The sequence below is a fragment of the Brachyistius frenatus genome, unplaced genomic scaffold, assembly GCF_029030835.1.
Source record: "Brachyistius frenatus isolate BFR_SWC_R1_liver_20210118 unplaced genomic scaffold, ASM2903083v1 Contig_184, whole genome shotgun sequence".
NCBI lineage: Eukaryota > Metazoa > Chordata > Actinopteri > Embiotocidae > Brachyistius > Brachyistius frenatus.
Genome location: NW_027210783.1, coordinates 542,501 through 560,000, shown reverse-complemented (window position 1 = coordinate 560,000; position 17,500 = coordinate 542,501). Strand labels below are relative to the sequence as shown.

General features: G+C 35.5%; 1 protein-coding gene across 2 annotated transcripts in view; it reads left to right on the top strand.

Annotated features, from left to right (window-relative positions):
* dachb (dachshund b) overlaps positions 1 to 17,500 on the top strand; it is a 94,632-nt gene that overhangs the window by 76,776 nt on the left and 356 nt on the right. For both annotated transcript variants that reach the window (XM_069718016.1, XM_069718015.1), the window contains one exon: positions 16,870 to 17,500. This exon is cut by the window's right edge and continues 356 nt beyond it. In XM_069718016.1, coding sequence (XP_069574117.1) covers positions 16,870 to 16,907 — 38 coding nt within the window. In that variant the 3' untranslated portion in view covers positions 16,908 to 17,500. The remainder of the gene's footprint in view (positions 1 to 16,869) is intronic.

Sequence of the window (17,500 nt, the reverse complement as noted above, 5' to 3'; positions counted from 1 at the left end):
CCCTTTGCTGCCTTGCTCTCACACACACAAAGAGACAAACACACACTCATCCCTCCTACCATAAAAGCATTTTGCACCTACAGTGGTTTACTTACACACACACACACACACACACACACACACACACACACACACACACACACACACACACACACACACCTCTCCCCTGCCTCTCTCACCTTCCACACTCTTAATTAACGAGTAAAGAGAAAACTGCTGAATACAAAGAAAGACATGGCATTACAATCAAAAAGAGAGAGAGAGAAAGGAGGAAGAGAGGAAACGGGAAGCGAGGGAGAGAAAAGAAAAAGGAAAGGAAGACGATTGAAGAGAAGATCGTTTTCTTGCAGTTGTTAAAAGACGACTGGACTAAGTGGCCGTGTAAAAATGGAGGGAAATTCAGGAAGAAAAAGTGAGGAAGAGGAGAAAAAATGAAAAGATGGAGGGATTTGAAGGAGCAAGGAAAAGGATGGACGATGAAAATAATGAAAAGAGTATGAAGAAAGGGAGGCTGGGGAGAGGAGGAGTAATGATGGGGAGGAGTTTAGAAAGAAAAGGGGGAAGAGGTGAAAGTAGGAAAGAGGGATGAAGTGGGAGAGTGAAGGAATAGGAAGGAGAGAGGTGAGGAGGAGGAGGAGGTGAAGAAAGGAAGGCAAGACAGTAGAGAAGAAGAGAAGGGAGGAGGATGAGTGGAAAGGGGAACGAGAGATGAAGAGCGGGGAAGAAAAGAGGAATGAGATGAGGAGGTGAAGAGGAGGAGGAGAAGACAGGGATGAACGAAAATATAAAGACAAGAAAGAGGAGAGAGAAAAATAAGGAAGAGATAAGAAGAGTACAGGGAAAGAATGAGAGGAAAGATGGATAGTGAGAAATCAAAAATAGAGAGAAAAAGAAAGGATGTCAGTTGGGGGGAGAAAAGGAGAAAAAGAGAGGGGAAATAATCATGGACAAACACCAGGGGAGGAAGAGGAGGGGAAAAGGAGGCCAGGAGAAGGAGGGATGAGGCAGGTGGAGGAGGAGTGTGCAGATTCCTCGAGACGGAGTTGAAAAATGTGACCTTGTTCCAAGACCTGGTGACATTTTCTCCACCCAGCTGATAGACTTTTAACAAGGCAGGTCAGCCTCATTTTTAACCAGGACAGCACACACAAACACACACATGCGTGTCTTACTATACGTGTGGGGACACTCATTGCCATTATGAATTGCCCCGCCCCTTAACTATGATGACTGAATGCCGAGTCTCAACCATCACCCTAACCTTAATATATTTTTTAACTTTAATGCTAAAACCAAGTTTTAACCCTCAAATTGCACTTCAGCCCAAACAAAGGGTGTTTGTCCTTTTCACATTTTGGACGACATGCTATTTCATATGAGATGTTAATGTTCTCCCTTCCAGGGGAGGTTTCGAACCTGAAACAGTCTGACTGGGAGACAGCACTGCTAACCACTGTCCCATTTTACCAGACATACAAGCTTGTTTATTTTTTTTTCATTTTGTAGGACATACTATAGGGTGACTTTTTTGCAAAACAGACAAACTTCCTGTTCAGGGATTGAACCCAGAACCTTGGTACGATGAGACACCAGTGATAAACACTGCTCCATTTTTCAACACATACACTGGGTTTTTTTTTTCTTTATTTTGCGGGACATACTCACGTTTGATTTATTTAACACAACACACAAAAAGCACCCTGCCCGGGATTGAACCCAGAACCTTGACATGATGGGGCGACAGTGCTAACCGCTGCTCCATTTTACCACATGTACAATATTTTTTCCTTTCATTATTTTGTAGGACATAGTATTCTATGACTTTTATATGATATTTTGAAAGACATGTTATAGTTTGACTTTTTTTCATGTTTTGGACGACATGCTATAGTTTGACTTTTTTTTCATATTTTGGACGACATGGTTAGATTAGGTTAGGTAGTTACTTTATTAATCCCTAAAGGGAAATTTTTTCGCTACAGCAGCAGACAGGAAAGCAATAAAATAATAATAAAATAATAAAAAGCAATAAAATAACAGTACAAAATATTAAATATAAAATGCACAGTATATACAATACAGTATATATATATTATATACAAACAACCAAGAAACACAGACAACAGTGTTATTGTTGTGTGATGGATTTTGCCAGAGGTGAGTTCTTGTACAGTCTTATTGCAGTGGGCAGGAATGATCTCCTGTATCAGGAATGATCTCCTGTATCTGGAATGATCTCCTGTATCTGGAATGATCTCCTGTATCAGGAATGATCTCCTGGATCATGAATGATCTCCTGTATCAGGAATGATCTCCTGTATCTGGAATGATCTCCTGTATCTGGAATGATCTCCTGGATCATGAATGATCTCCTGTATCAGGAATGATCTCCTGTATCTGGAATGATCTCCTGTATCAGGAATGATCTCCTGTATCTGGAATGATCTCCTGTATCAGGAATGATCTCCTGGATCAGGAATGATCTCCTGTATCAGGAATGATCTCCTGTATCTGGAATGATCTCCTGGATCAGGAATGATCTCCTGTATCAGGAATGATCTCCTGTATCTGGAATGATCTCCTGTATCTGGAATGATCTCCTGTATCTGTCCTTGTGACAGCGGAGCTGGAGGAGTCTTTTGGAGAACGTCCTCCTCTGTCCCTGCAGCAGGTGGAGAGGGTGGTCAGGATTATCCAATATGGATAATAGTTTCCTCAGCGTCCTCCTCTCCACCACCTTTTCCAGGCTGTCCAGTTTGTAGCCGATGATGGAGCCGGCCTTCTTAACCAGTTTGTTAAGTCTGTTGATGTCACCGGCTCTAATGCCCCCCCCCCTCCACCTCTCCCCCCCAGCAGACCACAGCGAAGTACAATGCACTGGCCACAACAGATGGTAGAACATCTCCAATATCTCGCTGCACACATTGAAGGATCGAAGTTTCCTCAAGAAAAAGAGTCGACTCATCCCCTTCTTGTAGACAGCGTTGATGTTGGTCTTCCAGTTCAGTCTGTTGTCATGGAGACACCAGGTACTTGTACTCCTCAACCATGTCCACCTCCTCTCCCAGAACTCTCAGCGGTTGTGGAGCCGTCGTCTTCCTCCTGAAGTCGACCACCATCTCTCTGGTCTTGGCCACGTTCAGGAGCAGGTGATTTCTTCCCGCCCACTCCACAAAGTCCTCCACTACTGCCCTGTACTCATCCTCCCGTCCATCCCTTATACACCCAACCACTGCAGAGTCATCAGAGAACTTCTGCAGATGGCAGGACTCTCAGTTGTTCTGGAAGTCAGTGGTGTAGAAGGTGAACAGGAAGGGAGACAGAACAGTTCCCTGAGGAGCTCCAGTACCACTGACCACCGTATCAGACAGCACACTGCCCAGACGGACAAACTGTGGTCTGCCTGTCAGGTAGTCATTGATCCAGGAGATGGTGGACGCATCCACCCCCACCACCCGCAGCTTCTCACTCAGTAGCAGTGGTTGGATGGTGTTGAATGCACTGGAGAAATCAAAGAAAGTGATTCTCACAGAGTCACCGGTTCCATCCAGGTGAGACTGAGCTCGTTGCAGCAGGTAGATGATGGCATCGTCCACTCCCACACGAGGCTGGTACGCAAATTGCAGAAGGTCCAGAGAAGATTTCACCAGTGGCCTGAGGTGGGCCAAGACCAGCCTCTCCAGCACCTTCATCACATGAGATGTGAGGGCAACCGGCCGGTAGTCGTTGAGGCCGGATGGAGTCGTCTTCTTAGGGACTGGAACCAGGCAGGACGTCTTCCACAGCACCGGGACCTCCTCCTGCTTCAGGCTCAGGTTGAAGAGGTGTTGTAGGACCTCAGCCAGCTGGACGGCGCAGGTCTTCAGGACCCCAGGGCCGATGCCTTCAGGTCCTACAGCCTTGCGCTGGTGGAGTCTCTCCAGCTGTCTCCTAACCTGGCCAGTCGTCACAGAGAGGAGGGTGATGGGGGGGTCATGGTGTCGATGGAGGAAGAGCCCTTTGGAGTTGAGGGCTCTGTGTCTATGCAGCTCACCAGGGGGGGCAGATGGGGGAGGCAGCAGAGGTGTTTGGGAGGTGTAAGGTGTGGAGGAGACAGATGAGGGTGGTGAACTAAACCTGTTGAAGAAACAGTTTAGCTCATTGGACCTCTCCAGGTTCCCCCTGCTTGTTCCTCTCTAGGTTCCCCCTAGTTGTTCCTCTCCAGGTTCCCCCTGCTTGTTCCTCTCCAGGTTCCCCCTGGTTGTTCCTCTCCAGGTTCCCCCTGGTTGTTCCTCTCCAGGTTCCCCCTGGTTGTCTCTCTCTCTCCCTTGAACCCAGTAATCTCCTTCATACCGGTCCACACCTCCCTCACGTTGTTCTGCTGGAGTTTGGCCTCCAGCTTCCTCCTGTAGGAGTCCTTGCACTCTCTCAGCTTCTCCTTCAGGTCGTGCTGAACTCTCCTGAGCTCCTCCCTGTCCCCAGACCTGAAAGCTGCTTTCTTCTGATTAAGAAGAACTTTCAGGTCACTGGTGATCCACGGTTTATTGTTGGGGAAGCATTTTACAGTCCTGGATGGTACGGTGGTGTGTTCACAGAATTTGATGTATTCTTTGATACAGTCCGTCATGCTGTTGATGTCCTCCCCATGTGGTCCATGGATGGTGTCCACTGCTGCCTCTGCATCAGCTGATGGAGGAACGTACACAGCGATAACAATGGCGGACGAGAACTCCCTCGGCAAATAATACAGGCGCATCCCCACGGCTAGAAGTTCAATGTCCGGGCTACAGAAACGTTCCTTCACACACACGTGGTCAGGATTGCACCACCTCTCGTTCACATAGACTTCAATCCCTCCACCTTTCTTCTTACCGCTCCGAACAATGTCTCCGTCCCCCCGAACAGTCCTGAAGCCGGGTACGGCCGCGCTGTGGTCCGGGAAATGTGAGTGCAGCCATGTCTCGGTGAAACACATGATGTTGCACTCCCGGTATTCCCGCTGGGTCTTTACCAGCGCGCCGATCTCGTCCGTCTTATTGGCCAACGACCTCACGTTCCCCATTAAGATCTCCGGTACCGATGGTTTGTATTTCCTCCTCTTCGCCTTCAGTTGAGCTCCAGCTCTGCAACCCCGACGTCTTCTCCAAAGTTCGTCGGGGATCTCAGGCCTCGCTCCGGGCAGCAGCAGTCGAGGCCTACTCAGCACAATCAGCTGATCACGAGAGTAAACAATGCCCCAATCCGCTGTGCGTAGCTCTCCATTACGAAGAAGGAAAAAAGTAGACGAGCCACCAGAAAAGTGGAAAAGTTACAGTCCATTGTCTGACTGTCACTTCACACGTGAAGAAAAAAAACAACAACTCCGAAGAGAGGAGAAAGAAAGAAAATACTTAAAACAAAACACACTCGGGGAGCTGCTGTAACAGGCTGCCACTAGCACGGCGCCACCGTAAAGACTCGTATGTATATATAGTGTGACTTTGTTGTCATATTTTGTACGACATGCCATAAGTATGACTTCCGTTCACATTATAGAAGCCAGCACATTGGTGCAGTTGTCAGCGTTGTTGTCTCACAGTCTAGAGGTCCCAGGTTAGATCCCTGCCTGGGACTTGACATGTGGAAGTTGCATGTTCCTGCATAAGTAAAAACCTAAATGTAATCTAAGTCATCCTTAATATGGATGACTAAATTATGCATGTTGTCATGCATATAGTCTAATCGAAAACAAATGCCATGCAATGTAATCATGCATGTATTCGTAAATGTGACAAAGAGTCACCCCACAAGCAAGAACATGCAATTCTCCACACACTAAGTTCCAGGCCCCTGATCGAACCCAGAACCTCTAGATAGTGAGATGACAACGCTGGCTTGGAACTGGGCCGTTGTGCTGCTTTTATTGTATTTTTGTTTGACTTATATTACTTATAAGACTTTTAAACATGTTTAGGAAGAAGGCACCATGGTGCAGTGATTAGTGTTGTTGCCTTCCAGTCAGAAGGTTGCAGGTTCAATTCTTGCCCTGGATGGTACTGTTCATCTGAGATGTTAATGTTCTCCCTTCCAGGCTGAGGTTTCGAACCTGGAACTTCTGACTGGGAGACAACAATGCTAACCACGACACTGTTGATCAGTTTACCATAACATGTTTAAAAGTCATATAAGTCATATAAGCATAACAAACTTTGTACAAAACACAAAATCACCCAGTGTGGGTATTGAACATAGAACCTTTTGACTGTGAGGCGACACTGCTAACCACTGTCCCATTTCACCAGACATGACACATGTTTTTTTATTTGTATTTTGTAGGACATACTATAGTCTGACTTTTTTTTTGCAAAACACATAATATCACACTGCATAGCGGATCGAACCCAGAATCTTTTGACTTTGAGGATGGGGCTTCTCATGACATATTGACTTCTTCAATCCAGGGGATGTATCGAACCTGGAACCTTCTGACTGGGAGATAACAATGCTAACCACGACAATGTTGATCAGTCTACCACAACATGTTTAAAAGTCCTATAAATCATGTAGATTAGACAAGAATGCAATAATTTTGGAACAACACACTAAATCACCCTGCCTGGGTATTGAACTTGGCCCCTTCTGACTGGGAGGCAACACTGCGGTTAGCAGTGTTCTCCCTTCCAGGGTGAGGTTTCCAACCTGGAACCTTCTGACTGGGAGACAGCAATGCTAACCACTACACTGTTGATCAGTCTACCATAACATGTTTAAAAGTCATATAGGTCAGACAAGCATTCAATAACATTTTGTACAACACACAAAATCAACCTGCCAAGGTATCGAACCTAGAACCTTTTGACTGTGAGGCGACACTGCTAACCACTGTCCCATTTTACCATACATGAGATTTTTTTTTTAATTTTTATTTTGTATTTCGTCCAAAGTATAAAAGAATTCATAAATGATATAAAAAAGTCATACTATAGCTTGTCGTCTAAAATATTATAGAAAAAGTCATACGATAGCATGTCGTCTAAAATATTATAAAAAAAGTCATACGATAGCATGTCGTCTAAAATATTATAAAAAAAGTCATACGATAGCATGTCGTCCAAAATATCATAAAAAAGTCATATTATAGCATGTCGTACAAAATATAAGTCATACGATAGCATGTCGTCCGAAATATGATAAAAAAGTCATACTTTAGCATGTCGTCCAAAATATTAAAAAAAAGTCACACTATAGTACGTTGTCAAAAATATGAAAAAAAATCATATTGTCGTCCAAAATATCAAAAAAAGGTCATACTATAGCATGTCGTCTAAAATATGATAAAAAAAAGTCATACGATAGCATGTCGTCCAAAATATTATAAAAAAAGTCATACTATAGCTTGTCGTCCAAAATATTATAAAAAAAAGTCATACTATAGCATGTCGTCCAAAATATAAAAGTCATACTATAGCATGTCGTACAAAATATAAAAGTCATACTATAGCATGTCGTCTAAAATATTATAAAAAAGTCATACGATAGCATGTCGTCTAAAATATGATTAAAAAAAAGTCATACTATAACATGTCGTACAAAATATAAAAGTCATATTATAGCATGTCGTACAAAATATCATAAAAACGTCGTACTATAGTACAAAATATGATAAAAAAAAGTCATACTATAGCATGTCGTCTAAAATATGATAAAAAAAAGTCATACTATAGCATGTCGTCTAAAATATGATTAAAAAAAAGTCATACCATAGCATGTCGTCTAAAATATGATAAAAAAAAGTCATACCATAGCATGTCGTCTAAAATATGATAAAAAAAAAGTCATACTATAGTATGTCGTCTAAAATATGATTAAAAAAAAGTCATACCATAGCATGTCGTCTAAAATATGATTAAAAAAAAGTCATACCATAGCATGTCGTCTAAAATATGATAAAAAAAAAAGTCATACCATAGCATGTCGTCTAAAATATGATAAAAAAAGTCATACTATAGTATGTCGTCCAAAATATGATAAAAAAAAGTCATACTATAGTATGTCGTCTAAAATATGATAAAAAAGTCATACTATAGCATGTCGTCTAAAATATGATAAAAAAAAAGTCATACTATAGCATGTCGTCTAAAATATGATAAAAAAAAGTCATACTATAGCATGTCGTCTAAAATATGATTAAAAAAAGTCATACCATAGCATGTCGTCTAAAATATGATTAAAAAAAAAGTCATACTATAGTATGTCGTCTAAAATATGACCAAAAAGTCACGCTATAGCATGTCGTCTAAAATATGATCAAAAAGTCATACTATAGCATGTCGTCCAAAATATGATAAAAAAGTCATACTATAACATGTCGTACAAAATATCCTAAAAAAGTCGTACTATAGTACAAAATATGATTGAAAAAAGTCATACTATAGCATGTCGTCTAAAAAATGGTAAAAAAGTCATACTATAGTATGTGGTACAATATATAAAAGTCATACTATAGCATGTCATCTAAAATATTATTAAAAAAAGTCATACTACAGCATGTCGTCTAAAATATTATAAAAAAAAGTCATACTATAGCATATCGTCTAAAATATTATAAAAAAAGTCATACTATAGCATATCGTCTAAAATAAATTAAAAAAAATTCATACTATAGCATGTCGTCTAAAATATTATAAAAAAGTCATACTATAGCATGTCGTCTAAAAAATGGTAAAAAAGTCATACTATAGTATGTGGTACAATATATAAAAGTCATACTATAGCATGTCATCTAAAATATTATTAAAAAAAGTCATACTACAGCATGTCGTCTAAAATATTATAAAAAAAAAGTCATACTATAGCATATCGTCTAAAATATTATAAAAAAAGTCATACTATAGCATGTCGTCTAAAATATGATAAAAAAAAAAAGTCATACTATAGCATGTCGTCTAAAATATGATAAAAAAGTCATACTATAGCATGTCGTCTAAAATATGATAAAAAAAAGTCATACTATAGCATGTCGTCTAAAATATGATAAAAAAAAGTCATACTATAGCATGTCGTCTAAAATATGATTAAAAAAAGTCATACCATAGCATGTCGTCTAAAATATGATTAAAAAAAAGTCATACTATAGCATGTCGTCTAAAATATGATCAAAAAGTCATACTATAGCATGTCGTCTAAAATATGATAAAAAAGTCATACTATAGCATGTCGTCTAAAATATGATAAAAAGTCATACTATAGTATGTCGTCTAAAATATGATTGAAAAAAACGTCATACTATAGCATGTCTATAATATGATAAAAAAAAGTCATACTATAGTATGTCGTAAAATATATAAAAAAAGTCATACTATAGCATGTCGTCTAAAATATGATTAAAAAAAGTCATACTATAGCATGTCGTCTAAAATATGATAAAAAAAGTCATACTATAGCATGTCGTCTAAAATATGATAAAAAAAGTCATACTATAGCATGTCGTCTAAAATATGATAAAAAAAGTCATACTATAGCATGTCGTCTAAAATATGATAAAAAAGTCATACTATAGCATGTCGTCTAAAATATGATAAAAAAGTCATACTATAGCATGTCGTAAAATATGATAAAAAAAAGTCATACTATAGCATGTCGTCTAAAATATGATTAAAAAAAGTCATACTATAGCATGTCGTCTAAAATATTATAAAAAAAAGTCATACTATAGCATATCGTCTAAAATATTATAAAAAAAGTCATACTATAGCATGTCGTCTAAAATATTATAAAAAAGTCATACTATAGCATGTCGTCTAAAATATTATTAAAAAAAGTCATACTATAGCATGTCGTCTAAAATATGATAAAAAAGTCACACTATAGCATGTCGTCTAAAATATGATAAAAAAGTCATACTATAGCATGTCGTCTAAAATATGATGAAAAAAGTCATACTATAGCATGTCGTCTAAAATATGATAAAAAAAAGTCATACTATAGCATGTCGTCTAAAATATTATAAAAAAAGTCATACTATAGCATGTCGTCTAAAATATGATAAAAAAAAGTCATACTATAGCATGTCGTCTAAAATATGATTAAAAAAAGTCATACTATAGCATGTCGTCTAAAATATGATAAAAAAAAGTCATACTATAGCATGTCGTCTAAAATATGATAAAAAAAAATTCATACTATAGCATGTCGTCTAAAATATGATAAAAAAGTCATACTATAGCATGTCGTCTAAAATATGATAAAAAAAAGTCATACTATAGCATGTCGTCTAAAATATGATAAAAAAAAGTCATACTATAGCATGTCGTCTAAAATATGATTAAAAAAAGTCATACTATAGCATGTCGTCTAAAATATGATTAAAAAAAAGTCATACTATAGCATGTCGTCTAAAATATGATAAAAAAAGTCATACTATAGCATGTCGTCTAAAATATGATAAAAAAGTCATACTATAACATGTCGTACAAAATATGATAAAAAAAGTCATACTATAGCATGTCGTCTAAAATATGATTAAAAAAAGTCATACTATAGCATGTCGTCTAAAATATGATAAAAAAGTCATACTATAGCATGTCGTAAAAAATATGATAAAAAAAAGTCATACTATAGCATGTCGTCTAAAATATGATTAAAAAAAGTCATACTATAGCATGTCGTCTAAAATATGATAAAAAAAAGTCATACTATAGCATGTCGTCTAAAATATGATAAAAAAAGTCATACTATAGCATGTCGTCTAAAATATGATAAAAAAAATCATACTATAGCATGTCGTCTAAAATATGATAAAAAAAGTCATACTATAGCATGTCGTCTAAAATATGATAAAAAAGTCATACTATAGCATGTCGTCTAAAATATGATAAAAAAAGTCATACTATAGCATGTCGTCTAAAATATGATTAAAAAAGTCATACTATAGCATGTCGTCTAAAATATGATAAAAAAGTCATACTATAGCATGTCGTCTAAAATATGATAAAAAAGTCATACTATAGCATGTCGTCTAAAATATGATAAAAAAAGTCATACTATAGCATGTCGTCTAAAATATGATAAAAAAGTCATACTATAGCATGTCGTCTAAAATATGATAAAAAAAGTCATACTATAGCATGTCGTCTAAAATATGATAAAAAAAAGTCATACTATAGCATGTCGTCTAAAATATGATAAAAAGTCATACTATAGCATGTCGTCTAAAATATGATTAAAAAAAAAGTCATACTATAGCATGTCGTCTAAAATATGATAAAAAAGTCATACTATAGCATGTCGTCTAAAATATGATAAAAAAGTCATACTATAGCATGTCGTCTAAAATATGATAAAAAAGTCACACTATAGCATGTCAAAATATGATTGAAAAAAGTCATACTATAGCATGTCGTCTAAAATATGGTAAAAAAGTCATACTATAGTATGTGGTACAATATATAAAAGTCATACTATAGCATGTCATCTAAAATATTATTAAAAAAAGTCATACTATAGCATGTCGTCTAAAATATTATAAAAAAAGTCATACTATAGCATGTCGTCTAAAATATTATAAAAAAGTCATACTATAGCATATCGTCTAAAATAAATTAAAAAAAATTCATACTATAGCATGTCGTCTAAAATATTATAAAAAAGTCATACTATAGCATGTCGTCTAAAATATGATAAAAAAGTCATACTATAGTATGTGGTAAAATATATAAAAAAGTCATACTATAGCATGTCATCTAAAATATTATAAAAAAAGTCATACTACAGCATGTCGTCTAAAATATTATAAAAAAAAAGTCATACTATAGCATATCGTCTAAAATATTATAAAAAAAGTCATACTATAGCATATCGTCTAAAATAAATTAAAAAAAATTCATACTATAGCATATCGTCTAAAATATTATGAAAAAAAGTCATACTATAGTATGTCGTCTAAAATATGACCAAAAAGTCACACTATAGCATGTCTTCTAAAATATGATAAAAAAGTCATACTATAGCATGTCGTCTAAAATATTATGAAAAAAAGTGATACTATAACATGTCGTCCAAAATATGATAAAAAAAAGTCATACTATAGCATGTCGTCTAAAATATGATAAAAAAAAGTCATACTATAGCATGTCGTCTAAAATATGAAAAAAAGTCATACTATAGCATGTCGTCTAAAATATGGTAAAAAAGTCATACTATAGTATGTTGTACAATATATAAAAGTCATACTATAGCATGTCGTCTAAAATATTATAAAAAGTCATACTATAGCATGTCGTCTAAAATATTATAAAAAAAAGTCATACTATAGCATGTCGTCTAAAATATTATAAAAAAAAGTCATACTATAGCATGTCGTCTAAAATATGATAAAAAAGTCATACTATAGCATGTCGTCTAAAATATTATAAAAAAGTCATACTATAGCATGTCGTCTAAAATATGATAAAAAAGTCATACTATAGCATGTCGTCTAAAATATGATAAAAAAGTCATACTATAGCATGTCGTCTAAAATATGATAAAAAAAGTCATACTATAGCATGTCGTCTAAAATATGATAAAAAAAGTCATACTATAGCATGTCGTCTAAAATATTATAAAAAAAGTCATACTATAGCATGTCGTCTAAAATATATAAAAAAGTCATACTATAGCATGTCGTCTAAAATATGATAAAAAAGTCATACTATAACATGTCGTCTAAAATATAATAAAAAAGTCATACTATAGTACAAAATATAAAAAGTCATACTATAGCATGTCGTCTAAAATATTATAAAAAAAAGTCATACTATAGCATGTCGTCTAAAATATTATAAAAAAAGTCATACTATAGCATGTCGTCTAAAATATGATAAAAAAAAGTCATACTATAGCATGTCGTCTAAAATATGATAAAAAAAAGTCATACTATAGCATGTCGTCTAAAATATGATAAAAAAAAGTCATACTATAGTATGTTGTACAATATATAAAAGTCATACTATAGCATGTCGTCTAAAATATGATAAAAAAAAGTCATACTATAGCATGTCGTCTAAAATATGATAAAAAAAGTCATACTATAGCATGTCGTCTAAAATATGATAAAAAAGTCATACTATAGCATGTCGTCTAAAATATGATAAAAAAAAAAGTCATACTATAGCATGTCGTCTAAAATATGATAAAAAAAGTCATACTATAGTATGTCGTCTAAAATATGATAAAAAAGTCATACTATAGTATGTCGTCTAAAATATGATAAAAAAGTCATACTATAGCATGTCGTCTAAAATATGATAAAAAAGTCATACTATAGCATGTCGTCTAAAATATGATAAAAAAAGTCATACTATAGCATGTCGTCTAAAATATTATAAAAAAAAGTCATACTATAGCATGTCGTCTAAAATATGATAAAAAAGTCATACTATAGCATGTCGTCTAAAATATGATAAAAAAGTCATACTATAGCATGTCGTCTAAAATATGATAAAAAAAGTCATACTATAGCATGTCGTCCAAAATATGATAAAAAAGTCATACTATAGCATGTCGTCTAAAATATGATAAAAAAGTCATACTATAGCATGTCGTCTAAAATATGATAAAAAAGTCATACTATAGCATGTCGTCTAAAATATGATAAAAAAGTCATACTATAGCATGTCGTCTAAAATATGATAAAAAAAAGTCATACTATAGCATGTCGTCTAAAATATGATAAAAAAAAGTCATACTATAGCATGTCGTCTAAAATATGATAAAAAAAAGTCATACTATAGCATGTCGTCTAAAATATGATAAAAAAGTCATACTATAGCATGTCGTCTAAAATATGATAAAAAAAAGTCATACTATAGTATGTTGTACAATATATAAAAGTCATACTATAGCATGTCGTCTAAAATATTATAAAAAAAAGTCATACTATAGCATGTCGTCTAAAATATGATAAAAAAAGTCATACTATAGCATGTCGTCTAAAATATGATAAAAAAAGTCATACTATAGTATGTTGTACAATATATAAAAGTCATACTATAGCATGTCGTCTAAAATATTATAAAAAAAGTCATACTATAGCATGTCGTCTAAAATATTATAAAAAAAGTCATACTATAGCATGTCGTCTAAAATATTATAAAAAAAAGTCATACTATAGCATGTCGTCTAAAATATTATAAAAAAAAGTCATACTATAGCATGTCGTCTAAAATATTATAAAAAAAAGTCATACTATAGTACAAAATATAAAAAAGTCATACTATAGTACAAAATATAAAAAAGTCATACTATAGCATGTCGTCCAAAATATGATAAAAAAGTCATACTATAGCATGTCGTCTAAAATATGATAAAAAAAAGTCATACTATAGCATGTCGTCTAAAATATTATAAAAAAAAGTCATACTATAGCATGTCGTCTAAAATATTATAAAAAAAAAGTCATACTATAGTACAAAATATAAAAAAGTCATACTATAGTACAAAATATAAAAAAGTCATACTATAGCATGTCATCCAAAATATGATAAAAAAGTCATACTATAGCATGTCGTCTAAAATATGATAAAAAAGTCATACTATAGCATGTCGTCTAAAATATGACCAAAAAGTCATACTATAGCATGTCGTCTAAAATATGATAAAAAAGTCATACTATAGCATGTCGTCTAAAATATGATAAAAAAAAGTCATACTATAACATGTCGTACAAAATATAAAAGTCATATTATAGCATGTCGTACAAAATATCCTAAAAAAGTCATACTATAGTACAAAATATGATTAAAAAAAGTCATACTATAGCATGTCGTACAAAATATGATAAAAAAAAGTCATACTATAGTATGTTGTACAATATATAAAAGTCATACTATAGCATGTCGTACAAAATATGATTAAAAAAAGTCATACTATAGCATGTCGTCCAAAATATGATAAAAAAAAGTCATGCTATAGTATGTTGTACAATATATAAAAGTCATACTATAGCATGTCGTCTAAAATATTATAAAAAGTCATACTATAGCATGTCGTCTAAAATATTATAAAAAAGTCATACTATAGCATGTCGTCTAAAATATGATAAAAAAAATACTATAGTCAAAATATTATAAAAAAAGTCATACTATAGTATGTCGTCTAAAATATATAAAAAAGTCATACTATAGCATGTCGTCTAAAATATTATAAAAAAAGTCATACTATAGCATGTCGTCTAAAATATTATAAAAAATAAAAAAAGTCATACTATAGCATGTCGTCTAAAATATGATAAAAAAAGTCATACTATAGCATGTCGTCTAAAATATCATAAGCATGTCATACTTATAGGAAAAACAACAACAAAATAGGGAAGGGCAGGAGATGAGAGGGATGAAAAGGAGGGAAGGCAAGGAATACGAAGGAGGAAACGAGATGAAAGAGAAAATTTAAGAAAGTGAATTTTTTGTTTTAATTATTATTCCAACACGGCGACCACGAGTCCGTTTCATATCAAACAAAAAAAACAAAGGATGATGAGCAGAGGACAAAATGAGACGGTAAGAAGACGACAAAGAGAAGGAGAGAAGTGTGTATAAAAAAAAATAAAAAAATAAAAAATAAAAAAAAAGTGGTAGAGGGCAGGAGAAAGAAAAGTGGAGGGAGGGCAGCTTTATGGTTGCTGTTATGCAGAAATGTAAACACTTTGCAACGTTCGCAGAAAACAATGACACCGCAGGGAAGAGGAAGGTGTGTGTGTGTGTGAGTGTGTGTTTCTGTTGTACGTATGCGTGTGCTCGGCGTGTGGTTTCAATGAGTGAGTGTGTGTGTGTGTGTGTGTGTGTGTGTGTGTGTGTGTGTGTGTGTGTGTGTGTGTGTGTGTGTGTGTGTGTGTGTGTGTGTGTGTGTGTGTGTGTGTGTGTGTGTGTGTGTGTGTGTGGGTGCAGCAACAGCACTACGGGGAGCGGAAGGAGAACGGCGGAGGTGAAATGAGAGAAAGAGTGGAGGGAGGGGAAGACTGGAGATATGAGATTTCTATCGCCGACGGATGCTGAATAAAGGGAGAGCGAGACGCAACGCTTTTAGTTTGAAAAAAAAACAAAAACGACATCCTGTTTTAATAATCACGATGTTCCTGTACAAACGTGAGCCGGTTGGACTCAACGATCTCAGAAGAACTAAAAGCTGAGTTTTGTCATTGAGTCAGTACAGGAACCGTAGACCGGGTATAAAAGTGGACGTAGCCACCAGGCTTCTTCTCGTATTTTGAACGACATGCTATATTATGACTTACTCATGGTTAGTTTTGACTCTCGTTGTTCCTCGTCTGGTGCCTCGAGGCGACATTATGAGGCCAGGTGACACGATCGGCCGGTTGTGAGTCGAGATGAGACGGTCCAGTTCGCACCGCGGACACTTCTTCCTGCAATAACAATAAAAAAATTTAAAAAGTTTTGTTTCGTCACAAATCATTTGGTTTGAACTGAGATTTAAGAAGGCAAAGAAATTCCACAATTTAACAAAAGTCTCACCCGTTAACTGAAAACCAGGTGAGTAGCTCATGAAGCTGGTTGGCAAACTAATTTAAACAATCTAATATTCAAAACATATTTGGGTTTGTTTCCCCCTTTTTTTTTCCCTTTAGAAAATATTCATATTCTTGTTATTTAATAGTCTGGATGTCCTAGAATAAATGTCCAAACGTTTGACTGGTACTGTGTGTCATCTTGGAAAATTATGAGTGAGCTTCTTTATTTTTTTTTTAAATTTTTTTTAGCAATTGTTGAGTGACTGATCCATTACTCAAGAAAGAAGTAAGCAGATAAATTGATAACAGAATCAATAATTAGTGTCGGCCGCCGCTAGCTACGAACAACACGTAAAGTGTATCGCCACTTTGTTCTACCGAGTCTTTTCTGTTTGTGTTTTGTCCAGAGTCCCGGCCGTTTCTGAAGACCCCCATGATGTTCTAGAGAGAAAGACTCCGCCTCCAAAAAAGCCCACCCCTTGCCCCCCTCCCTCCCTCCTGCACAGAACACCACCAGCCCGTTTCCACAGCAACCACGGCTTCCACGGCAGCCTGGATTACCACGGCGACGACCTCCCCGGGCGGGATTCTACCTTTGCTACAATGCGACCTTTTTGGCGTTGCTATGAAACGATGAGACTACTAAGAGACGGACTCCTTATTTGGACCTATTTTTTGGGGGGTCGTCTCTCTACCTTCTTCTTTTTAGACAAACTTCACTCCATTCATTCCTATTTTTCTGTCCCTGCACCAGAACTCGTCTCATCACTCGTTTGTTTTAAAAAACTGAAAAAAAAAAACTGAAAAAAAAAATTCCCGGGCGAAGGCAACAACAACAACAAAAACGGCATCACCAAGTCAACGGACGTTTAGCCAACACACTCTTGGATTTGGACAGACGTCGATCAACTCGGACATCGTTTGGGAAAAATTCCATTTGTTTGGACAGACGGTCCAATGAGATTGATTCGCAGGACAAGTCTGTTTGTGATTGGCTCTGACAAGAAAAGTACGGTTTTATGACAAGACTAAAACATT